Here is a 23925-nt window from a genome sequence, read left to right on the forward strand (position 1 = left end):
GGTTTGCGCTTAACTGGTTTGGAAAAATCACGCAACCCAAACACATACGGCTGCATAGACCGTGCATAGACATGTACACATAATAAAATAAAATAAAATATGTGAGATGATTTCAGAGTTGAATTTTTTGTGAGTGGGATTCTGTGTAATGGGTGCAGAAACTACAACAGCAGTCAGGATTTTTTGTTTGTTTGTTTGATGCCGTTTTTATTAAAGACCCATAGCAAAAAATGATATTTACTTATGTACAAAAAACTTGGTTTGTCAAACTCAACTTTTATTAGGGCGACATTCTCGTTTCATATTGGAGAGAAACAGGCGAGCAATATGCATTTTTCTACCTTGGTCTTGTAAGTATCTGTGTTTTCGTTTCTTTTGACAAGTGTTCATTATTTATCTACATTATGTATCATGTGTAGGAACCGTGACATTTTAGTGTTTAACAGTGTAGAGTAAGCCATGTTGTGGTTAGCTTAACATTCAGCACATGTAGCCTTCTGTAACCCCAGTGTTTGTGTGTGCCCTTAAACTCTTAAATATCTGAATTCAAGAGGGTAAACATGAAACGTGCAACCTATTATATAATTTGGTATGAAAGCCGCAAATATCTTTTACTCTTTAGATTATTATTATGATATGAAAATATGAGTTTTTGACTTGTCAAGGCGAGTTTATTTGTATAGCACATTTCAACAACAAGGCAATTCAAAGTGCTTTACATAAAACATAAAAGCAACATAGGGCAATATAAAAAGACTATATAAGAAGACATTTAAAAACACTTTAAAAGAGTTAAATAGAAAATGAACATGAGAGTAAAAGTGCAGTGTAAGAAATTAATAATTATTCCAATTAATAAAAGGTTGCAGCAAATAGTAGTCTTTGATCATTTCTTTTAATGTGACATCAGGCTATATTGATATAACTGATATAGTAAGAATATGTCAATGACCCATATGACCCGTGGATGAATCAACAGTGTTGGGGAAGCAAGTCTGAAACTGATATCCTGACAAAAATAAGCCAGCTCTCTGTACACAACTCCATATGTCATTTGATAATCAACTTCCTGACAGACAGACAGACAGAAGCTTGTGAGGCTGGGAAAGTTCACTTCCAGCACCTACAGCACTGGTGCTCAACAAGGATTTGTGCTCCTGGTATGGTATATCAAAAAAACACTTTGATTCTGAAGAGATATTGAAGTAGATCAAAAATGAAGGAGTTGGGTCAGTGAATGTGGATGTTTCAAGCCAGAAGTGGCAGATTTGTCAACACTGTGATACTGAAATATCTAAACTCCATGAGGGGGCCATTTGGATGTTGGAGAAAGGGAGAGAGCTCGGCCCTGTTGGGGTCCAACCCAAATTAAATTCACTTCTCACAAGAATTGGCTCAATTGAAGAAGAGGAGATAATTTTAAAGTGTAGCATGAACTTAAACATTTACAAAGGAGGAAGAAATACTGCTGTGGCAGCAAAAGTTTGAGAAGGCAGCTGAAAATATCTACAATTTCAGTGCAAATGAATCGACTGAATTTAACTTATATAGGTTCACAAAGAGCTCAGAAGAAAACATGCAAGCTTGGTCAATTAATATATATGTAAAATATTATGTATTAAAGCTTGTATTTACATATATTAATATAAATTTTAATGCAAAGTTTAATATTAACTGACAATTAAATTCATTCTTAAGATATTATATTACAATTCCTATAAATTAGCAGCAAAAAAAACCTAACAATTTTGTCTCTAAAATTCTTTCACCAGAAACTGTTTTTAATTTGGAGTGAGAGATATAGGGGGAGGGGCTTTACTGCATCAGATATGTCACTTTGCTCACAGTTGATTGATCCAGTTTTGGTTTGCGATCTCTAACCCAGAATAAAATCTGCTCTGGAGCAGGGGCCTGATGTATAAACGTTGCATATGCACAAAATGGGCATAGAAATGTGCGTATGCAATTTTCTACACACAGGGATTTATAAAGAAAAATTAACTAGCATAAATATTTGCGGACTCTCAAGACAGTACACACACTCTTTTATTGATGGAGTGAAGAAAGAAAGAATAATTTTAAACTCATTTTTCCATTTGAATCTTTCCATTTCCACATTTAGATGAAATATACCACTCTTATTAAAGGAGTTAAACACTGAAATTATATGAAATAATTATCCAGAAGTTATTTTTTTTTTAAAATGAACTTTAATGGAAGTATTTGTAGTGGATGCTTTTGAACACATTTCCTGTGGCATGCTGTGATTTAATGTTGTAACTACAGCGAGGACTGCTTGGTGCAATTCATTTTCAACAAGTTTTTGTTCATCGTGAGCTCATCATTGTATTATGAAAAGAAAAAGATTCACAATTAAGGCACACTTTAGGACAAAAAAAGTTTCAGAGCAACTAAACTATATTAAAGCAAATGATGAGGTGCAACCACGGGAGTTCATATATACATGACCAAAAAAAGTCTCAAGGCAAAGTTATAAAGAGGTGAAGAATGTAAATGGTCATGAATGTACACTATAATATATGTCCCTCATTCAGCATTACGTGAACGTAGCCTTAGTTTCACACAGATACGTGTTTTCTGGTGCCATTTTAAATGACCAAGCCATTTAAATCTCTTTCCACACAAAGAACAAAAATAACGTCTGACATCTGCATGACTTTTCAGATGTATCTGTAAGTGTGATGGCAAAATACATTTTTTATTACACTTATCACATTCAAATTGTCTTTCTTCAGAGTGAATGTGCAGGTGATTTTTGAAATTGCTCCTTTTTCTAGACTTCAGACTTTTGTAGACTTTTGTAGACTTTTTGTCACATTTAGAGCCCTGCGATTTCTTTCTAGAATGAGTTTGCAAATGACGCTTCAGGTCTCTTTGATATGTGAAACTCTTCTTGCACTGAACACATCTATAAGGTTTCTCTCCAGTGTGACGTCTCATGTGAACCTGAAGGCTTGTGTTCTGATTGAAACTCTTTCCACAGTGAGAGCATGTGAAAGGCTTCTCTCCAGTGTGAATTCTCATGTGAACCTTAAGGTATCCTTTAAATCTGAAAGTCTTTCCACACTGCTGGCACTTCTCACCAGTGTGAATTATTATGTGCTTGTCAAGGCGTTTCTTGTCTGGGAATCTCCTTCCACAATGAGGACATTGCTCTCCTGAGTGAATCTTCATATGTAAATTAAGGCCACAATGACGTCTAAAACATTTTCCACACTCAACACATATGAATGGCTTCTCTCCTGTGTGAGTTGTCATGTGATTCTTAAGATTTCCTTTTTGTGTGAAGCTCTTCCCACACAGTTCGCAGGTGTAAGGCTTCTCTCCAGTGTGAACTCTCATGTGTGCATTAAGAGTTGATTTATTATTGAAACTCTTTCCACACTGATCACATGTGAATGGTGTTTCGCCAGTGTGAACTATCATGTGTGAATGAAGGGATGATTTATGATTGAAACTCTTCCCACACTGATCACATGTGAATGGTGTTTCTCCAGTGTGAATTCTCATGTGAATCTGAAGAGTTCCTTTTCGTGCAAAGCTCTTCCCACACAGTTCACAGGTGAACGGGCTTTCTCCAGTGTGTCTTCTCATGTGCGAAACAAGGAGTGCTTTATGTGTGAATCTTTTGCCGCACTCTTTGCATTCGTAAGGCTTCTCTCCAGTGTGAATCATCATGTGTCTCGTGAGGCTATCTTTATTGCAGAAACTCTTTTCACACTGATTACATGTAAAACGGTTGTCCCCTGAGTGAATCCTCATGTGGTTTTTAAGGCTTACTTTAAGTTTGAAACCCTTTCCACACTGGTCACATGTGAAAGGCTTTTCACCAGTGTGAATGTTTATGTGGGAATTAAGGACGTGCTTCTGTGAAAAACTCTTTCCACACTGGTCACATGCGAAAGGCTTCTCTCTAGTGTGGGTTCTCATGTGGGAATTAAGGCTTCCTTTGTGAATAAAACTTTTTTCACACTGTTCGCATTTGTAAGGCTTCTCTCCATTGTGAATTCTCATGTGGAGTCCAAGTTCATGTTTTTGATTTAAACTCTTTCCACATTGTTGGCAGGTGAAAAGCTTCTCTCCATTGTGAATTCCCATGTGGGCTCGAAGGCTGTCATGTTGTTTGAAACTCTTTCCACACTGAAAGCAGGTGAAAAAGCTTCCAGTTCCTGTCTTCTGAGCTCTTTTTCGTGAGAAACTCGTTTTAGTCTGTATGGATTTTTCTCTATTTTTGACATCATGCTTCTCATATTGTTCTTTCTCTTCGATTATATTCAGTTCTTGACTCTCCTCTTTCAGTGTTATCAGGTCTAAAGCAAAAAAAGACAAGTTAACTCCAGTTTACCATCAAAACCAACAACATGCTATTAGATCTTTTGAAAACATAGACCTCAACATTCTTTTGAATAGCTTAAGAATTAAAGGCCATTGCACACCAAGTCCGAAATTCGCATCCGAAATTTTCGCACATAAAAAAAAAAATCGACCTCACGTTATGTCAATCACGCTTGCACACTGTCTACGAAACTTTCGTCCGTAATAAAAAAATTCGGATCGGGTTCGATTTTCTGCGTTTTTCGTATCCACAGCCAGTATTTTGAGAGTTTTTTTTGACAATTCAGAGCCACCGTACAAGTGAACGACAAAATCCAGTTTCGGTTTTCAATTCGATCAAGTGTTTGCATGTTCTCTCGATCGGATTAGAAAAAAGAATAAACTAATCATGTATTATTTGGGTACAAAATATAACCTGTATACAGCTGTCTGCCCAGCGCTTCCGGCGGCCGTGTGTGTGTGTGTGTGTGTGTGTGTGTGTGTGTGTGTGTCCATACCTTAGACATACTGCCAGTCTCTGTTCAGGATCGATTAGTTCACAGAAATTGGTGGTCTTCTTTTTAATATGTGGCTCCAGTATCGCTAGAAAAGCATCAAACTGTTCCACTGACATTCTGAGGTAAATTTTGAATCGCTCGGGATAATTTCACAACTCCTTGATAAGGAGGTGAAACTCTTCTTCCTCTCTGCGCAATCTCAGGATTGGATGGACCCAATATTTCCTCTTTCTTTTTCTCTTTTTAAGAAGAAAGAGGGCAACAAAATCATCCTCACTGCTTGACGAATCCATTTTGTATTTTTTGCATTTTTTTCCACAAAGGTTTGATAGGGGTTGGGCGTTGTGACGTCATACTTGGCGTGGCGGCCATGTTGATGGCCTCGCGAATGTAAACATACAGCAAGTCAACGAGAAGCAGAGTTGGGAGAAAGAAAAAAGATGTTAAAATCCCGAAAAGGATGTGGAATTTACGGGGATACGTTAAATAGGGAAGCAAGGGACCAGTATGTGGACAAAATTGGCAAAAAAAAAGTGTAGTTAGTAGCTGTCAACCCTCCCGTTTTTTCCGGGTTTCTCACGTATTTGAGCTCTTTTCCCGCTGTCTTCCCGTTTTAGTATTTACCTATAAAATATCCCGAAAAATTATAATTTCAACATTCATCTTTCTGTTGCTATCCCTCTGCAAAACTGCAGCATTAACTAAGCCAGTTGTGAAGCTAGGTCTAACGTGACTTTGCTTACAGATTGGCGTGAAATCGTGCTCTCACAACAACCACGCTGTTATCTAAAAAAAGGCCAATATCACGCTAAGGTTGCCTTCAAGTAAGCAAAACGATGCTTTGAAAACATCTGTTTCGCTGGAAGGGCTAGGGGGTAGTAACAGGACAACAGTACAGAGACTGAAAGGTCCGATGGAAGGGCTAACATTAATTTTATGATAGTAAGTTATTAAAATACGGGATATTTTACAGGAAAATTTGTCCACATAACTTACTGGTCCCTGGTTTCCCTATTTAATGTATCCCGTAAATTCCACATCCTTTTCGGGATTTTAACATCTTTTTTCTTTCTCCCAACTCTGCTTCTCCTCATTCGACTTGCTGTATGTTAACATTCGCGAGACCACACTTTTCACACGCTCTCAAGCCACACATCCATTTTGTCACGCACAGAAAAATCGCGAAGCAAAGAGGACACGGAGACCGACAGACTAGACAGAGCAAGATACTTTATGATATAAAAGAATCTCAACACTACGATTCTGTCAATTTTATTACGATATTCAAACAATACCGTTTTGGCGTTCGTAAATGTTACGTGACAGATCCCTAGCGCACGTGAACCGATCATCTCTACTAGCTAATAGTAAAAAAACACAAACACTGTTGAAAGATACAGTAGTAGGCTACAACTTACCAAAATGTATATTCCTCATACATAATATCGATCAATCAGTGTTTTTTATCAGCTTGAAGAGGTCAATAACATGGAGAAAAATTATGTAACATTTACCTCAGGAAAGCCATTACCTCAGGAAAGCCATTTAATGAACATAATATGGGCTATAGCACGTAGTTGGCAAGAAAAAAAAGAGCTATAGAGAGTATTTAGCTAAATATGTGTTCTATATTACATATTTATTATATTTTTACTTATATCATTAAATAAAGTTGTTATTATAATAAAAAAAAACGCATTATATTTAATTTGAGTTATTTTTAACCTTAAAAAATACTGCCAGCTGATAGGGCAGTCTGTATGCTTACAGCATTAGGTGAGTTGTTTTTTTCTTGAGAAAAATTTACGCCTATCTTGAGTACCTAATATTTATCCAAATTAGTCAGTATTAAATAAAATCACAAAAATTGCATTGAATTGAAATAATAAAAAAAACGTAGCTTATACCAGAAATTGTACCATGCACCATAAAATTTACATATAATTTTACACTTATGCTATACTAAAGCCTGAAATGGGCACTTTTTGTGACAGCAACCCTATCATTTTTGATCAGAGATGTAGCTTAACTTCAGAATTTGAACAAAAATCAGTAGTCTTATGATTGCTCTGAACATTTCTGACTAAGTTCAACAAACATTAAATTACTTATTCATAAACTTAAAAACAAAAATCATTAATAAAAATGTCGGTGTGACGGGGTCGAGACTAGGGTAACAGGGTTGAAGAGTCAAATACAGCTAAACATATGCATGGTTGTTTTTTACTCAAATTTACTGTAAGTTACAAATACCCTGGGGGCTAAGTGTAAAAACGCGAAAGGCGAAGCTTGAATTTCCAGGTATGTCCCTCTTTGTCTAATGTATTTTCAAGATGGATGCACAACATGGCGTCCGCCATTTCGAGCGACTCGCTCGTATGTATTCTAAATTGCAGATTATACACTTACAAGAATAATTAATTAGTTGATTGAAGTGATTGCACATTAATGAAAATGTATGAAAATGTTTTTTGCTAAAAATCAACTTACAACATTACACAGTGTAGCTTTAATAGTTACTTGATAACTACAAATGTATTTAAAAAAAAATTGATAATGAAAATAATCGGCAATACATTTTATTGTTGATTAATCATGTCTGCATGGAAAAATAATAATACTGCAATAATAAAGACCAAAATATACAGTTGAGATCCTTAGTTTACATCCACCTGCCTATTTTAACAATAGACATCATTAAAAAAAATGTATCTAGTCCTGCCCTGAATAAGATACTTCACATTACAGACAAAATAGTAAGTGAATTTACATAAATTACCCAGTTCAAAAATTTTAAATATGTTTGATTCTTAAAATTGTATGTTGTTAAATGGATGATCCATGACTGTTTGTATTTTTGTGATAGTTATTCTGTAGTCCCTTATTTGTCCAGTGTAGTTAAACTGCCCACTGTTTTTTCAAAAAGTTTCTTAATATATGCTAAGGACTACTGTGGTTCATATTTTTACTTGCCCTGCACAAATTTTCACTGACCCCACCAGTGCTACCCAAAAAAAATTAATAAATAACTAAAACAAAACAGACATAGTTATTGTTTTAATTGTTTTTGATCATGTAACCTTAATAAATAATATTATGACACCAAAAACTATTAGCCTAACTCGACGCAGGGGTCACGAGATGATTTCTATAAAAAAAAGGCCCTATATATTTTTGTTGCAATTAATTTAATTCAATACTTGTTAAATGGTGTTTGCAGAAAAGTCTGATACAAATTAACAATATAATATATGTTTTAATTCAATTTGTAATTTTATCCCAGACATTGCGAGATTACGTCAGCGTCATTCACAATCAAGTTACGTACATCACACGCAGCAACACAACGTGTCCCGCTGTTGTTTGCTAAAACTAAAGGTGTTTGGAGGCTACAAACAAATAATACCTGCTTTAAAATGAAACGGTGGTTAATATCCACAACAGAAAAACCAAGAGGGGGAGAAAAGTCACATGTGCCACAGGTGAGGCCGGTTGATGGTGCGAAGACTGCAGTTGCGGAGGGAACATCCGAGAGGGCAGCGGAGGTCAGTGAGTGTGAGCCACAAGAAATGCCCTCCACTTCTGCTAAAGGGTGGAGCCCACCAAGCCCATCACTCGGACCCGGCTTACTCCAAATCAAGAAAATACAGAGAGGAATTTATTAAGTATGGATTTGTGTGTCAGGTCGTAAACGGAGTACAACATCCCCAGTGTGTAGTGTGCTCTGAAGTCCTTGCTCACAAGAATCTTAGGCCAGTAAAAATGCAAAGACATCTGAACACTAAACATCCCAATCCCGCTGCTAAACCTATCGAGTTTTTCCGCAGAAAAGAGGGAGAGTTACAAGGGCAAAAGAAACTCCTAACTACACAAACAACAATCCCCGCTAAAGCTCAGAGGGCTTCCTATGAAGTGGCATATTTAATTGCACAGACTAAAAAGCCTCACACGATAGGTGAAACTTTAATCAAGCCAGCGGAAATAGCCATGAGTCGGACTCACTGACAACTGACAACTCTGACAACTCACTGACGCAGTGAAAGGAGGGAAGTATTCGTTACAATTGGACGAGTCCACCGACATATCCAATTCCGCCCAGCTCCTAGTTTTTGTCAGGTACATTTTTGAGGGGAAGCTTAACGAGGAAATGCTGTTTTGCGTGCCGCTGGAGGGAACGTGCACTGGTGAGGACATTTTTAACAAACTGGACTGCAATCTAAAAGAAGAGGATCTCTCTTGGAGCGAGTGCTTGTCAGTGTGCACAGATAGTGCAGGCACAATCCTCGGAAAAAAAGAATGGTTTAAAAGCACGAGTCCTGCAAGTGGCAACTCATGTCATTTTTACTCACTACATCATACACAGAGAAGCCCTCGCATGTAAAACACTGAACCCTGAGTTAAAACATGTTCTTGACACTGCAGTAAAAATGGTCAATCACATTAAATCACGACCACTTAGCATGAGACTGTTTTCAACTCTCTGCAATGAAATGGGATCAGAGCACCAGGGCCTGCTGCTCCACACAGAAGTCCGCTGGCTATCGTGGGGCAATGTGCTGAGCTGTCTGTATGAGCTGCAAGATGAGGTGCGCATTTTCCTCACTGACCAAAGATCTCCTCTCGCCGAGCACCTCACTGATCCTGGCTGGGTTACAAAGCTGGCATATTTGTCATCTATATTTGAAAAACTGAACGGACTTAACATGTCACTGCAGGGCGAAAACACAAGCATCCTGTCTTAATGCTCATTTGTGCGCAAAGTGGAGCGCTGGAGAGAACGGGTGGAAACTGGGCGCATAGACATGTTCACCAAATTAGACGAATTCCTCGAGGAAAATACATTGAGTGTAAATATTGTCAGGGAGTCTATTACTGACCATCTCCAATCCCTTCTGGAGCATTTTAACAAGTACTTTCCAGAGGAAGGTACGCAAGAAAAACACGATTGGATTCGATCCTCTTTCACTGCCACCGCAAACCATCTGATGTGTGACACGGAGGACACGCTGATTGAACTTTCATCTGATCGAACTTTGAGGACACGTTTTGACTCAAAAACGCTGGACGAGTTCTGGATTTCGGTGAAGGATGAGGACCCGCAGTAGTGTACGCTAACCGCACGGACTTACAACCCGCCTTGATACAACTGCTTTATTCTGTGTGCGTCTTTACAAAACCACACATCAATGTATGCATTCAATCATGCAGTTGTAAATTCAATAAACACTTCCAATGAAGAAATCTAGCGTGATTCTGACCGATCACCCGCTGTGAGCTCTACCTACCGATCCACAAACTATATAAATCAAAGAAGCCAGTCCTCTTCTGCACAACCCCCAACACTGCACGTTTTCTTTGTCTCCCTAATCAAACACACCGGATTTAACTCATCAGCTCATTATCACATGGGTTAATGAGCTGATGAGTTGAATCAGGTGTGTTTGATTAAGGAGACAAAGAAAACGTGCAGTGTTGGGGGTCCTTCAGGCTTAACACAGGCTATGTCTCTGTAGACTCTAGTTTTGCCTGCAGGTTTGTGTGTTGATTCTGTTTTTATATTGGGAAATGTAACACAATTCTTATTGTATTAAGAATGTAACATACTTTCTAGCCATACAGTCAGCTGTGTGTGTAGCTGCTGTATCAAAGTAACTAAACACATGAACTGAGGTCAAAACATCAGAATCTTATGGCTAGTGAAAATTTTCTGTCTTTTGTCAGTAAATATTGTTATGGTATAAATTCGGTCATAGTTTAATAAAAATAGTTCTGATATAGTCTTTTAAAACAGTTGAACAAATGAAATGTAACTGGGTGACAATGTCCTCTGAAATACTGCCCTCTTCATAGTTAAAAAAATGCAAATAGTCTTCTCTGTTTGATCAAGTTATCGGTCAGTTCTGCTTTAGAACAAAGGCAAGATATTAATGTGTGTTTGTAGAATTAGACATTTAAATAAGTCTGTTTTAAACATAGTGATCTTGATTTATTTTCTCATTTTTGTATTAAAATCGTCTTACACATTACATTTGTGTATTCCAGTTTAGCATTTATTGTATAAATAAATACTGAATCTGGATGGGTGCATTGCAGATATGTTTGCATTTTATGAACAGCATTCAAATTTTAAAATTTTCAGGTGCGGGGTCGCGGGGCAGCAGCGCATTTATCATGGGGGTCGTGGGCTAAAAAGTTTGGGAACCCCTGGGTTAACTCATACAGTTTACATTTTGTTAAAAGACGGTCGGTCAGTAATTAAATACAATAAATAATCAATTAACAAGCAAAAGCACAAATAAATAAAAACAAACATATAATTGAAATAACCAGTGCTTTTCAGATTAAACTATCTAAATTATCTAATTAAACTATTTCATTCACAGAAAAAGTTTATTTCTTATGTTTACGTTCACCTAAAGGGATAGTTCCCCAAAAAGAATATTAGCCCATTATTTACTCACCCTAAAGCCATCCTAGGTGTATATGACATTATTCTTTCAGACGAATACAATCAGAGTTATATTAAAAAATGTCCTGTCTCTTCCAAGCTTGATAATGAGAGTGAATGGCTATATGTCTTTGGAAGTCCATCAAAGTGCATCTATTCATAATTAAAGTGCTCCACGCGTCTTCAGGGGTTAATAAAGGCCTTCTGAAGTGAAGCGATGGGTTTGTGTAAGAGAAATATCCATATTTAAAACTTTATCAACTAAAATAACTAGCTTCTGGCAGACAGCCGTACACATCAACTTAAAGGGATAGTTCACCCAAAAATGAAAATTCTGTCAGTAATTACTCACCCTCATGTTGTTCCAACCCCTTAAGACCTTCGTTCATCTTCGGAACACAAATTAAGATATTTTTGATTAAATCAGAGAGCTGGATCACTCCTCCATAGGCTTCTAAGGCATTAAAATTGCCGCCCAGAAAAGTTATTAAAGACATCGTTAAAATAGTCCAAGTGACTACAGTGGCTCAATATCAAGCATAGCATTAGTTCTGGCAGGTCGCATTAGTCAAGCTCGCATCAGCTGACCCTCAGCTGATCCACATCTACCTATAGGAATACAACGCCGATCACCGTATACATATATAAGCTCCTTCAGTATTATCAGCAGCTATCGCGTTTCTCAGGAGCTAATTACCCTCCTCCATCCCCAGCTCCTCCTCTTGCCCAGTCAGGATTTGGCATTCTGATTTCCCTTTGAATCAGAATAAATTCTTGATTATGTTGTACTTTAAAATCTTGAATTAAATATATTTGCAAACTTTCATGTTGGTTCTGTTCTGTTTACCCCAAAGGGGGGTTATTGCTGCTCTCCCTGCTCTTATCCATGCTAGGCTGCATGGATGCACAGGGAGTTCTCGCCCAGAACGGAACCATACCACCAATCCAAACTATATGCTAATTGTCAATCGTATTTGACGGTAGTGGTCCTGACAGAACTTAAAGGAATAGTTCACTTTAAAATGAAAATTCTGTCATCATATACTCACTCTCATGTTGTTTCAAACCTGTATGAATTTCTTTCTTCTGCAGTAACCAGACAGTTTCTGGGTCCCATTGACTTCCATAGTATATTTTTTGGTTACTGACATTCTTCTAAATATCTTCCTTTCTGTTCAGCAGAAGAAAGAAATTCATACAGGTTTGAAACAACATGAGGGTTAGTATATGATGACAGAATTTTCATTTTAAAGTGAACTATTCCTTTAAGTTTATCAAGTGACGAGAATACTTTTTGTGCGCAAAAAGTAAACAAAAATAACGACTTTATTCAACTATTAATTTCCTTCTCTGTGGGCCTCGAGTGAGTTCATGTAGTTTAACAGCGCAGCGCTTCTGTGTTGTACATCACACGTAGCAGGCTCACTATTGGTCAACACTGGTCATGTGTGTGATGCGTGTGACGTACAACGTAATGAAGCTGCGCATGTTAAGAGTGTTGAAACTAATCATTGCATCGCGATTCAGATGTGGACGATGCATCGATATACTGCCCTACAAAGCAAAAAGGCAGTAACTACGCAGAGTGCAGAACTGAGAAAAATGACTTTAAAGGGACATTGTGTGGGATTTTCTCCCATCTAGCGGTGAAATTGTATTTTGCATTCAAACGAATAATGCTCTCTAGCGCCTCGCTTTTTCAAATGTGTGTTGCATCTACGGTTGCCGTTATGTACCAAAAAGCTATGACAGGATGTCTTATAATAGCACTTCATCGAGTTTTCCTTGGTGAACAGGTTTGTTATTTCAAACAAACTGCAACTTGACACAACAAACAAACAAATGTTACAGTTTTGAACAAACAAAACTTACAACCTTGTTTTTTGGGCCTTCTCTACTTTACTCAATAGCTGCTATTCGTCAAAGAGCCTGTTTGACTTTTAACTATAAATGTTCTACTGTCTATATAATAAAGTACACAACCAAGCAATGAAAAAAAGCTTGTAATTAAGACCGTAACATTGACTTACCTGTCGAGAAGAAAGCAGGCAACTTCAGGGTCTCTTTTGAAAGCTTTCTCCTGCATTAGCTATCCCGACATTAACCCTTGTTTATTGTAATCTCCGGTCACGTTTCCTTTTACGGTCTATTTTGGACTTTTTCGACGACTCCTTATCCTGTGACTCAGCATTTGTATGATCCTCCATTATAAATAACAGTGCAGTGCAGCCTTTTAAACTTGCCGGGGCAGTGAAAAGCGCCTCTTCTCTGCTCCTCCGTTTCTCCTGGTTTCAGTCACGTGACGCTGGCTCTAAACGAAAACGCGTTGTGGAAACGCGTTGGCCTAGTACTTTTTGTCCCTCTCTGCAATTATAGTTTTTCAAGATGGCGGAACTACATGGAAGCCTCCGTGGACCTACCCGTCCCATGTATATAAAGATAATAAATTCTTCGTTTGCGAGGATAAGTCAGATCATTGGCAGAGGTATTTGTACACCATTAAGAACATATTTATGAATAAAAATATTGATTTTAGATAATAAAATACCTAAAAAGCTACACATTGTCCCTTTAAAGTTATCCCGTCATTTAGCCTAAGTAGTTGTAGGTAGATTATTGGACATGTGGCTGTTTTGTTACTTTATATTAGCTTATTCTTTGTACATATCAATCCTCATATTTAATTTGATATTTTACTCCTATTTTGCAGTTACTGTATTCTTGCTTTGTAAACTTGCTTTGTATTACTTACCAAAAACGTGGCACCATACCAAGGAAAAAGGCAGTAACTACAGATTCTCCTAAAACTATTACCATTTTTCTCCAAAACGACACACATTTGAGATAAGATGTTTTGTCACAAAACAAAGCTATTGACTAAGATTCCATCAATAATTTTACAAGTGTGCTTATCAATGTACAGTGACTGAGCAGCATAAGTAAGGCGAGACAAACCTTCTGCTTTAACCTGTTAAGCTGCAACCCCACTTTTGAAAAATCCCCAGAAATGACATACCCAAACTGAAACAGATACAGTTCATGAACCCTTTGTACTAAAAGCACAAGTATGATCTCATTTGAAAGCTGACACCTGGCAGTTTATTGTAAATGTAGAATTAATTATTGTCATAATGACAAAAATTGTTATAAATAGCTTCAAAGTTTTGTAAAGTTATTAGAAATTAATTTTAATGAAACATCCTCATGAAAATAAAATTGAAGTTGGCCCTGGAGCAATCTAGAAATGCACTACAGCTAAAGCCACATGTCTAAACATTTTATGTTTAAAACTGAAGATAATTAGTCCAAAACTCTGTATTTAGTGAAATGTTTTTCAAGACCATGTCAGTTGACTTTATTTTGATTTGAGGCTAAAATGCTGCTGATGTTTAGTCATCTTTTAAGTCATCCATTCAGTCTTATTGTCTCTATTGTTTTGTGGTGCAAACGATCCCCATTCAGTCTCAGTCTCCCCCTGCACACATTCACACTTCTCCAGCCTGGTTATGGCTCGAAATATGCATTTCTTTTGTTTGCATTATAGTTACTAACGACTGGCTATTCACATGCTATTCATTGGGTTTCAATCCCTAAATTCTTTTCTCAAAGTTCACCTCACATTTTAAATAAAGAATAAAGAACATTCTTGAATAAAGAAACTTTCAGTAAGCATTCAAAAAAACATAAAAGTATAACTTCTAGGTTGCAGGTGCACCTAGGGAGCTAGCATGTTAGCTTAGCACACCATTAATACATGACAATTTATGAGATTAAAACCATGTTTGTGCTCCAAACTTACTTTAAAACGCAAGTGGAGTATTTTAAATAATCTTCTGTAATCTAATTTGGCTTCAGATAAAAAAATCAGACAGAAAATATACTATTGTATACTGTTCTGCACAATGATAGTCTATATAGATTAGCATTACATTATAAATATAATCTATTAATATGAAAATACCTGGCATGGCTTGGAAAACACAGGTAACTCAAATATCATTGCAATCATGTTTATTATCTTCAAAACATCTGTATCTGCATTTTACAGCGCGAACTCTGTAGCTTTGTGTGTACCAGTGACGTCCTGGAATGTCACATGATCATGGCTCTTCTTCATGTTCCATATATGGACATTTATTGTGCATATAGCGCCCTCAGGCTATTGGTATGAATTGAAAACACAGTATCAGAGTATGCAAGCGCTCATAATGATTACATCGACGCATTTGGGTATAAATTCAATAAATATTATTCCTGTCTATAGAAATATGATGTGAATCTATGAGAATATATCAATATTTCTCCAAATCTGCACATTTTTGAGCTAAAGCCCTGAGGGACGTTGTTTTGTGTATCGCTGTCATGACGACGGCACGGGAGTTTTTTATGAATGAAAGCGGCTGACGCGCATAATTCATATTAAAGGTATCGACTCATTTTTTCATTTCATAACTCCTGACACAAATTAAGAAATAACTGTCGCTATAAGTTTCTCAGAATACAATAGTGGTCAAATACTGAAACTTGAGTCTTATATCTTTTTAATGATGTATAGTTTGTCGAAGTATAACATTAAATCTGATAGTAACTTTGAGCTATATATAAAAAAAACCGCTTCAGTGCGCCGACGCACTGGTGCAGCTTAACAGGTTAACAAGCAAACCTCTGCCTTTCAGAGAAAGGTCTCTCTACAGCCAGCAGTTAAGGCGTTTCATTGTTTTTATAATAACTGGGTCCAAATTAGCAGTCAGACCATCTAGAGTTATATTTTGTTATTTTTATACTCAAATATCTAACACAGTTTTTAACTGCAATACCACAAAATTGAAGAGAACATACTGTTTTTTATCAGAAGAAGTTCACATTTATTAAGATTTAGATGTAGGCCAGAGGCTTTAGAAAAGAGATGAAGAGTACTTAAGGCTGCTGGTATTTGCAGAGAGTCTTCTATGAACAGAGCAGTATCATCCGCTAACTGATTAATAATTATCTCTGTATTGCCAGTATTGATGCCTTTTAGATTGCTTGCTTTGATGTGTAAACTAAGAAATTGTGTCGCAATAAAGAAAAGATAGGGAGATACTGGACATCCCTGTCTAACACCACAGTTTAAGAAGAATCTGGGAGAGGTACCGTTACTTAACTTAATGGAGCTACTACTGTTCATATACAGCATTTTGACCATATTACAGAAGGAGTCACCAAAACCAATTATATTTAGTGCTTGAAACAAAAACTCATGTTCTAATGTGTCGAATGCTTTATAGTAGTCTAAAAATAAAATAAAAACTTTCTTTTGAGAGTAAATATGAGTAGTCCAATAGATCTAAAATTAAGCGTATGTTGTTTGATATATGTCTGTTTGGCAGAAATCCTGACTGTGTTTCATCAATAATGGAATTTAGGACACATTTTAGTCTTTTGGCCAAACCTTAAGCTATTATTTTGTAGTCATTATTTAGTAGAGTGATTGGGCGCCAATTATCAATGAAAAGGGGATCCTTATTTGGCTTTGGAATTAGGGTTATTATTCCTTGACATAGGGTGGGAGGAAGAAATGTTTTCTCTACACTTTGTCTAAAAACCTCTAATAGAAATGGTGCTATTTTTTTGCTAAATAATTTAAAAAACTCTGAGGTGAGCCCATCAGTGCCAGGAGATTTTCCATTTTATAATGAATTAATTGCTTCTACAATCTCATTCATGGTAATAGGAGCATCACACAATTCTTTATCTACCCTATTCAGTTGCTGTACATTCTGAAGAGACTCGAAGAAATTAGTCGCATCTTGTTGGCAAAATTTAGATGGATATAAATCTGTGTAAAATTTAGAACAGAATTTTCCAATTACTTTTTGATCTTCATTTAATACTCCATCAATCATGAGTTTACTTATATTACTAGTTTTAGCTTGTTGTCTTTTTAAACGAAAAAAATAAGCCAAGCTTTGCTGACCTTCCTCAAGCCACTTTCTGCGTGATCGGACATAAGCTCCTTCAGCTTTATATTTATATATTTTATCTAATTGGTTAGCCTGGGTTTCCCCATACTGCCTTGCTCGCAGCGCGATTTTATTCACGCTGCTAGGCAGTCTGGACACCATGGACCAAATTTTCCCCTGAAAAAGGGAACCAATCACAGAACGGGGAGGGAGCATCAAGACGATGACAACACCGAAGCAGTTTGTTTATATCCATGGATCCAACATGGCATCAGACTCAACGTTACCTTCTACCCTCATGTTTATCTTGCACAAACGGTAATATTCGCTAAACGCCATCGTGTAAAAAATAAATCGATTGTATAATTGAATCGATTGGCTATGAGCTACATACAGGCGCATTTGATAGACATTCATAGCGCCCAATAAACGGCTCTGGGCATTGTAAACCACGCCTCAAATACGAGAAAATGAACACGTGGTTCCCAGACCAAGTCTCAAATGAGACTTGGTCTGACGTTAGCCAGGCTACTAATTGGTGTTGCTGTTCAGCAAGTTCAGCTTTTTCAAGATCAGTAATATTTTCCACATTTTTACCTAAAAGACTAGCAATTTTACAAATAACATTACTCTCATTAGACTTCCTCTTTTTAGCTAATTCACTACTGAATTTTCGAAAATATTTACAGACTTCATATTTAGCCAACTCCCAATTACTGCAGTAGTTATCTTCTTCCTTTGCTTTGTTCCAGTAATTTGTTAGAATTTCATCAATTTTGTTTTGCATCATAGGCAAGAATTGAGTTATTAAGTTTCCAATAGGAGGGAGTACTAGATGAATAACAGTAGTTGAAAGAGGGATGCAAATAGAAATACATTTATGATCAGATAAAGGTGAAGGTATAATATCAGTTGAAATATTATGCAGCTCTTTAGAAAGCAAGCCATAGGTCAATGCGAGATTGGCAGGAGAAAGACTTATTACATGTAAATAGTAAATACCTTTAAAGATGGATGAGATTCCCTCCAGTTATCAACCAAAGAAAATCTTTGCATGAACATCTTTAAGTAGGAATTAGAATTATTAGATTTTGGGGACCATCTATCAATATTATTGTCCATAACCACACTGAAATCTCCTCCGAAAACCAAATAAGAGTTGGGGTAGTTATTTAACAATAAAAGTATACGTTCTTCCAATCGATGAAAGAAATCTTCATTGTCTTTTTGTTGATTAGGACCATAAAGATTTGTGACAATAAACATCATATCTGAGATTTCAAGTAGGAGGCAAATATACCGACCACTCGGATTACAGTCAGAAAACAGAATTTTCCCCTTAAAGCGATGAAGTAAAATGCAAAGTCCAGCTGAACTTGATGTTCCATGTGCCATCCACATGTCCAAGCCTCATTGTGATCTCCAAAAACTAAAGTCTTCTTTGATTGAATGACATTCTTGTAAAAAATAAAAATCCGAATTAAACTGTTTAAGGTACAAAAATATAGCTTTACATTTAGTAAAGTTTCTTAGCCCTCTGACATTAAGTGAGTGAATAGAAAGAACCATCAAGGAAAAAAGGAAGAGAAAAAAAAAGAAAAAGAAAATTTTAAATTTAAGCTAATACAAATAACGCGTTGAGATCGGACTAAAGAAATATGTGCATAAATATGAGCACAGCAAACTACAATAAAAACAGTATATTGATGTAGTGCAGTACAAAAAGTTGGCGTAATCACAAAATACTAACTTCAAAACAGAAGTAGGTTATATGAGAACCCGTAACAAACATGTGGCAAACAAACAAAAATCACTAGAGCACCTCGTTTTGTTCAGCAAATTATGTGGGCTATTAAATTAAACCCAGTGACATTTTAATAAAGTGCAACGTTAAATGTCATAAACAGGGTTAAACCTCAAAGGTAACAAAATGGCTGACTTGAGGGCGTAGTTGCTTCGCGTGGATATGAACTCTAGTTCGTTATAGAAATCCTGAATCAGCAAAAGTGCAGTTTTACTGCATAGTGAAGCAATTAAACAAACAATCGTAGAAGGAAACTCAGGTTGGTGGAAAAATTTCGGTGCCATCCACAAAAGCCCTTCCTCCTACAAAGTACGCCCGCTTGTTGTCCCGCCGCACTTTGTCCACGAGAGGCCATAGTTTGTTCCTCTTTTCTCTATCTGTAGAAGGACAATTTAAAGTTGTTATTCCTGAGAAAAGGAGAGTCCTTCGCTGCCCGCCAAATGGCATCACAGTAGAAGCGCGAGGTAAACTGAAATATGATCCCTCTAGGCTTGTCGTTGCTCGCTTGTTTACGCCCAAGTCGATGTACGGTATTGACAGTGTATGGAAGTTTGTCCTTTGCTTCTGGTAAAAGCTGCTGACAGACCTGGATAACCCTCTCCCGAACATCCTCCCTTTCCTTTTCAGGGATCCCGTAGATTCTCAGATTCCAACGACGTGTGTATCCTTCGAGATGAGATAAACGCTGTTCATGCTCAGGTGATATCGCCTCAATCTTCTTCACTTGTGTCTTCGTTACACCGAGCGTACCATACAAACTCAACAGCTGTCTTCACGTCGGCTATCTGTTTGGTGTTTTCGTTCGCTCGCGATCGCTCGTGCATTCTCCGCCACCATTCGTTCCAACAATTATTAATTAGAATCGAAAGTTCTTTGAGTTGTGAGAGGACATTAGTGGTATCAGTGCTTTCTATTTTCCGCTGTTTTATAACAGGAGACTTACATGCCGTTTCAGGCAGAGGCGATAATATCGGCACAATCCATTTCTGACTCGAGGTAATCATGTAAATTGTCACTCAAAAGTTTGTTTGAAACTTGCTGTTCTGTCGATGTAGCTTTAGCAGGATTAGCTTTGGCTTGACCTACATTCTTGTTCTTTCTTTTTTCAGATTTTCCTATTTTCAGTCATTATAATCGTAGTAAAAGTCTCGTATGCACCAAAAGAAAGATAAACAGTTTTTCTTACCGCACTACAAATCGAAATTATTAGTTTGACTTTGCAGAGCTCTTAAAAGTACGTACAGTCAGAGCGCCATCTTGGCCACACCCCCCCCATATAGAAGGGGGGTGCCCGCGGTTATGTAGATATAAATGACTCATTCTAAGGTAATACAAACATAACGGTTCATTAAGTAAGGTCTTTATACACCACTGAAAACATAGTTATGGATATTGCATTTCTGTCAATAGATCCTAAAATATCACACATTGCACCTTTAATGCCCAAGTATTCTTCATTTACTGCGTTCCTCTTCGTTGTATCCGCACAGCTTTCAAAAGAAAACTGTTTGAATGAGCATGGATGGACGAGTTCGACACATGCGCAGTACAACTGTTTTTTTTCAACATTCACCTTGTGCATACACTGTTGTACACGCACCGTTGTGGAACATGGACAGCTGAAGTATAATTTGGGCCTTATTTTGCATAAATATACAGAATAGAAGCTATTTTCTGTGAAAGTGCGTGAACTTCTGATTAATTACAAAATAGGTAAACAACTGGAAGAATAACTGAATGCAGTAAATGGTAAAATAATTTGCACTACAAACCAGTGCGTTTATGATTATGATAATAATTTAAATATGAAAACAAATAACAGTTTGTAATATCAATCAGCACAACGGTGGGTTTTTGTACAGCTACAATATTCGGAAGTGGATGAAACCAGAAGCCTTGACACATTTAAGTTACAAATGGCTGTATCTGCTCTTACATTAAAAATAAGGTAAATACAGACACGAGAAAAGCCCTCTAGCGTCTATTTGCCGACATTGCTTGTAACCCACTGCTTTCGATTAGAAACCTTTGTCATCAAAAGACATCTAAAGCGTTTTTCTCAAATTATCTTGATCATTTTGCACACCTAAGGCCCCGTTTACACGATGGGAAAACGCAGATATTTCCCTGCGTTTTGGCCTGTCATTTACACGAAAACGCCGTTTTTATCCCAGAAAACGATTATTTCTAAAAACTCCGGCCAAAGTGGAGATTCCTGAAAACGCCGGTTATGTGTTGCCGTGTCAACTGGGAGAAACGGGGTTTTAGGTTCTCAAACGTCACATTATGCGCCAGAAAATGCTTACGTCATGTGAGCGCCCTATGTTTAGAGTTTGTCTGGCTACTATTTGATCATGGATGCTGTTAAAGTGGTACTCATTTTTACTTTTGTGCAAACGCTTTTGGCCTGTTTGCATTTGCTTCGCTGTCTGTCCACACGAACGAACCTCGCGCCATGTCTGTTGTTTTGAAAGGAACAGGAAGTCGCTCGTGCTAATCGTTGTTGTCGATTTTGAGGATTCTGATTGGCTTGCATGGCTTTATCCTTCTCCCTACACTGCTGCCCATTGTATTTATGCGGGTTGATGTAAACGACAACTTTTTTTGAAAACGATGTTGTGTGCACGATGTTATTTTTGAAAACGGAGGGGGAGAAATATTCGTTTCTCTAAATACCCGGCTATGTGTAAATGTGGCCTAAGATGTATGATGTATTGATTGTGTATTTAATTATTTGTCATAGATACGTTCCTGATTGTGAATGTTGTTAGCTTCCATGTGCATCGCACAAAAAGATGAAAAACATAAAAACAGCAGTCCTGCATTTTCACATTACATTTTATAGATGTAGAGTCACACTAATGTGTTTCAATCTTATTTCATTGTAAAAGTTAATACTTTCAGGTGCGCAGTACGCAGGTGTTTTCAATCAGTTTGTCTGGAAACAAAGTTGAGTTTACAAGACGGGTTCTGAGTTCTCTTTTTTCAGCTTTGAGAATGAAACCAACCTGTTTGTTCCTCAGTATCTTCTTGTTTCACTCTGAATGTTTCTTCAATCTTTATATCTTCACTCTCCTCTTTAATGAACGCCATCGTTATAATAGCGTGTCACATGGATCTCAGTCGCTTCAACAGGAGTTTTCCGGTGTGTTTGGGCAATCTGTCATGTTAAAGATGAAAATAATTAACAGCAAGTAAAATAAATCCAAACTAAACCTCTGGGTGCGTCTCAATCAGGTCCTTAGTTCAATAGTCAGCGCACTGGTAAGGGAGTCAGTCAGGGTGAAACTAGCATTAACAATTAATAAAGACAAACTGTACAGACACTTAACTTTGTTCCTTATGATTTTCATTTGGTATTTAATGATTAGTGGATCACATTTAATAGATAATTATTGGGTGAATATTTTTTAGGGTAGCCAACAAGGAAAATTAAGGGTCAATTGTAGTTCTTTATTGGAAATTTATTGGAAAATAAAGTTGTATAGCGACCAGCCATTATACAAATGGTAATCAATCAGCAAAAAAAAAAAAAAAAAAAATACATGGTTACAACAATTTTACTGTAATAAACCCATAGTTGATTTTAGTAATTGTATGGCGTTCACACGAAACGCTTCTTTAATGCCATTAACACGGGACGATCCAGTGAAGGGTTGGCAACACTAGGAAAACAAATCATTCAACTGACTTGGAGTTTCAAAAGCTCTGTTGCTCCATCACTATTTGCCAGTGACTTGATTCACGTTTACGATAAGCTGATTCAGGATATAGAGAACAAAATGAGGCGGACCTTTTCTCTTATAAAAAATAACGCTCAATAATGGCCAATATTTATTCATTCATTTCACAGTTATTGTAAAAACTACTAAATTGTCTGAGGGGGTTACACTGAATAAGCCACAAACCTTTCTTCTGTTCAGACGACTCACATCAGATGCAGGAGCGTGGCGCATCCTTATGACGTCATACGTCATGGATATCCAATCACATACGGGTGCGTAGACCGTGCATAGACATACACATAATAATAATAAAAAACAAACAAACAAAAAAAAAAAACCTTTTGAGATGATTTCAGAGTTGAATTCTTTGTGAGGGTAATTCGGTCTAAATGGAAAAACTAATGGGAGCGGAAACCACATCAGCAGTCAGGATCCTTTTCTTTCTTTTTTTTAGTTTGATACCGTTTTTATGAAAGATCATAGCAAAAAAATATATTTAGGCTACTTATGTAAAAAAAGAAAAAAGGAAAAAAAAAGGTTTGTCAAACTCAACTTTTATTGGGGCGAGCAATAGCCAGTTCCTACCTTGGTCTGTGTTTTTATAAGCTTTCTAAGATAAAGAAATAAAACCAACAATTAATAATTTCCTTAAAGTTCACTGTTGGTAGTTTGTTAGTTGAAATAAGTAAACCAACAAAAGGGTTAACATTTTTATTTTACTTTGTCATTTATCCATAATGTTTTAATGTTAAGTGTCACAACATACTTGTATTAGATTTATTATTTTTAAATATTTTATTTTGTCATTTATATTTTTATTATCTTAAGTTGTTACAATTTTCCATCATAATCTTTGTATTTAATTGTATTGTATATATAATATTTTACTTTGTCATTAATTTTTTTATCTCCACATTATTCCTGCCCCATGACGCTTTGCGCAAATTATTGGTGTAGCTTCCATTATATTGTAAACAATCAGTGGAAAGGCTCGCTCTATGAGCGTAATACGTTAAAAATGTGTCACAATGCGATGACATTAATCTTCTCACCCTTCAACCATTGAACATTAAAAGGAAATTGTATAAGGGTCAATGACGTGACGCCAAAATTTTCTGTCCGATTTCATTTTTTCAGGCAAAAACGTTTTAAA

General features: G+C 36.8%; 1 protein-coding gene across 1 annotated transcript; it reads right to left on the bottom strand.

Annotated features, from left to right (window-relative positions):
- Positions 1–2206: 2206 nt before the first annotated feature.
- Positions 2207–23042, bottom strand: LOC308685232 (uncharacterized protein). The gene is made up of 3 exons (XM_081356899.1): positions 22956–23042; positions 22056–22207; positions 2207–4331 (listed from the first exon to the last, which is right to left on the bottom strand). Exons 2-3 carry the CDS (start codon positions 22138–22140, stop codon positions 2548–2550), a joined length of 1869 nt encoding a protein of 622 aa, XP_081213025.1. The 5' UTR covers positions 22141–22207; positions 22956–23042; the 3' UTR covers positions 2207–2547.
- Positions 23043–23925: the final 883 nt, after the last annotated feature.

This window comes from Scardinius erythrophthalmus, assembly GCF_964197995.2.
Source record: "Scardinius erythrophthalmus genome assembly, chromosome: 24".
Classification (NCBI taxonomy): Eukaryota; Metazoa; Chordata; class Actinopteri; order Cypriniformes; family Leuciscidae; genus Scardinius; species Scardinius erythrophthalmus.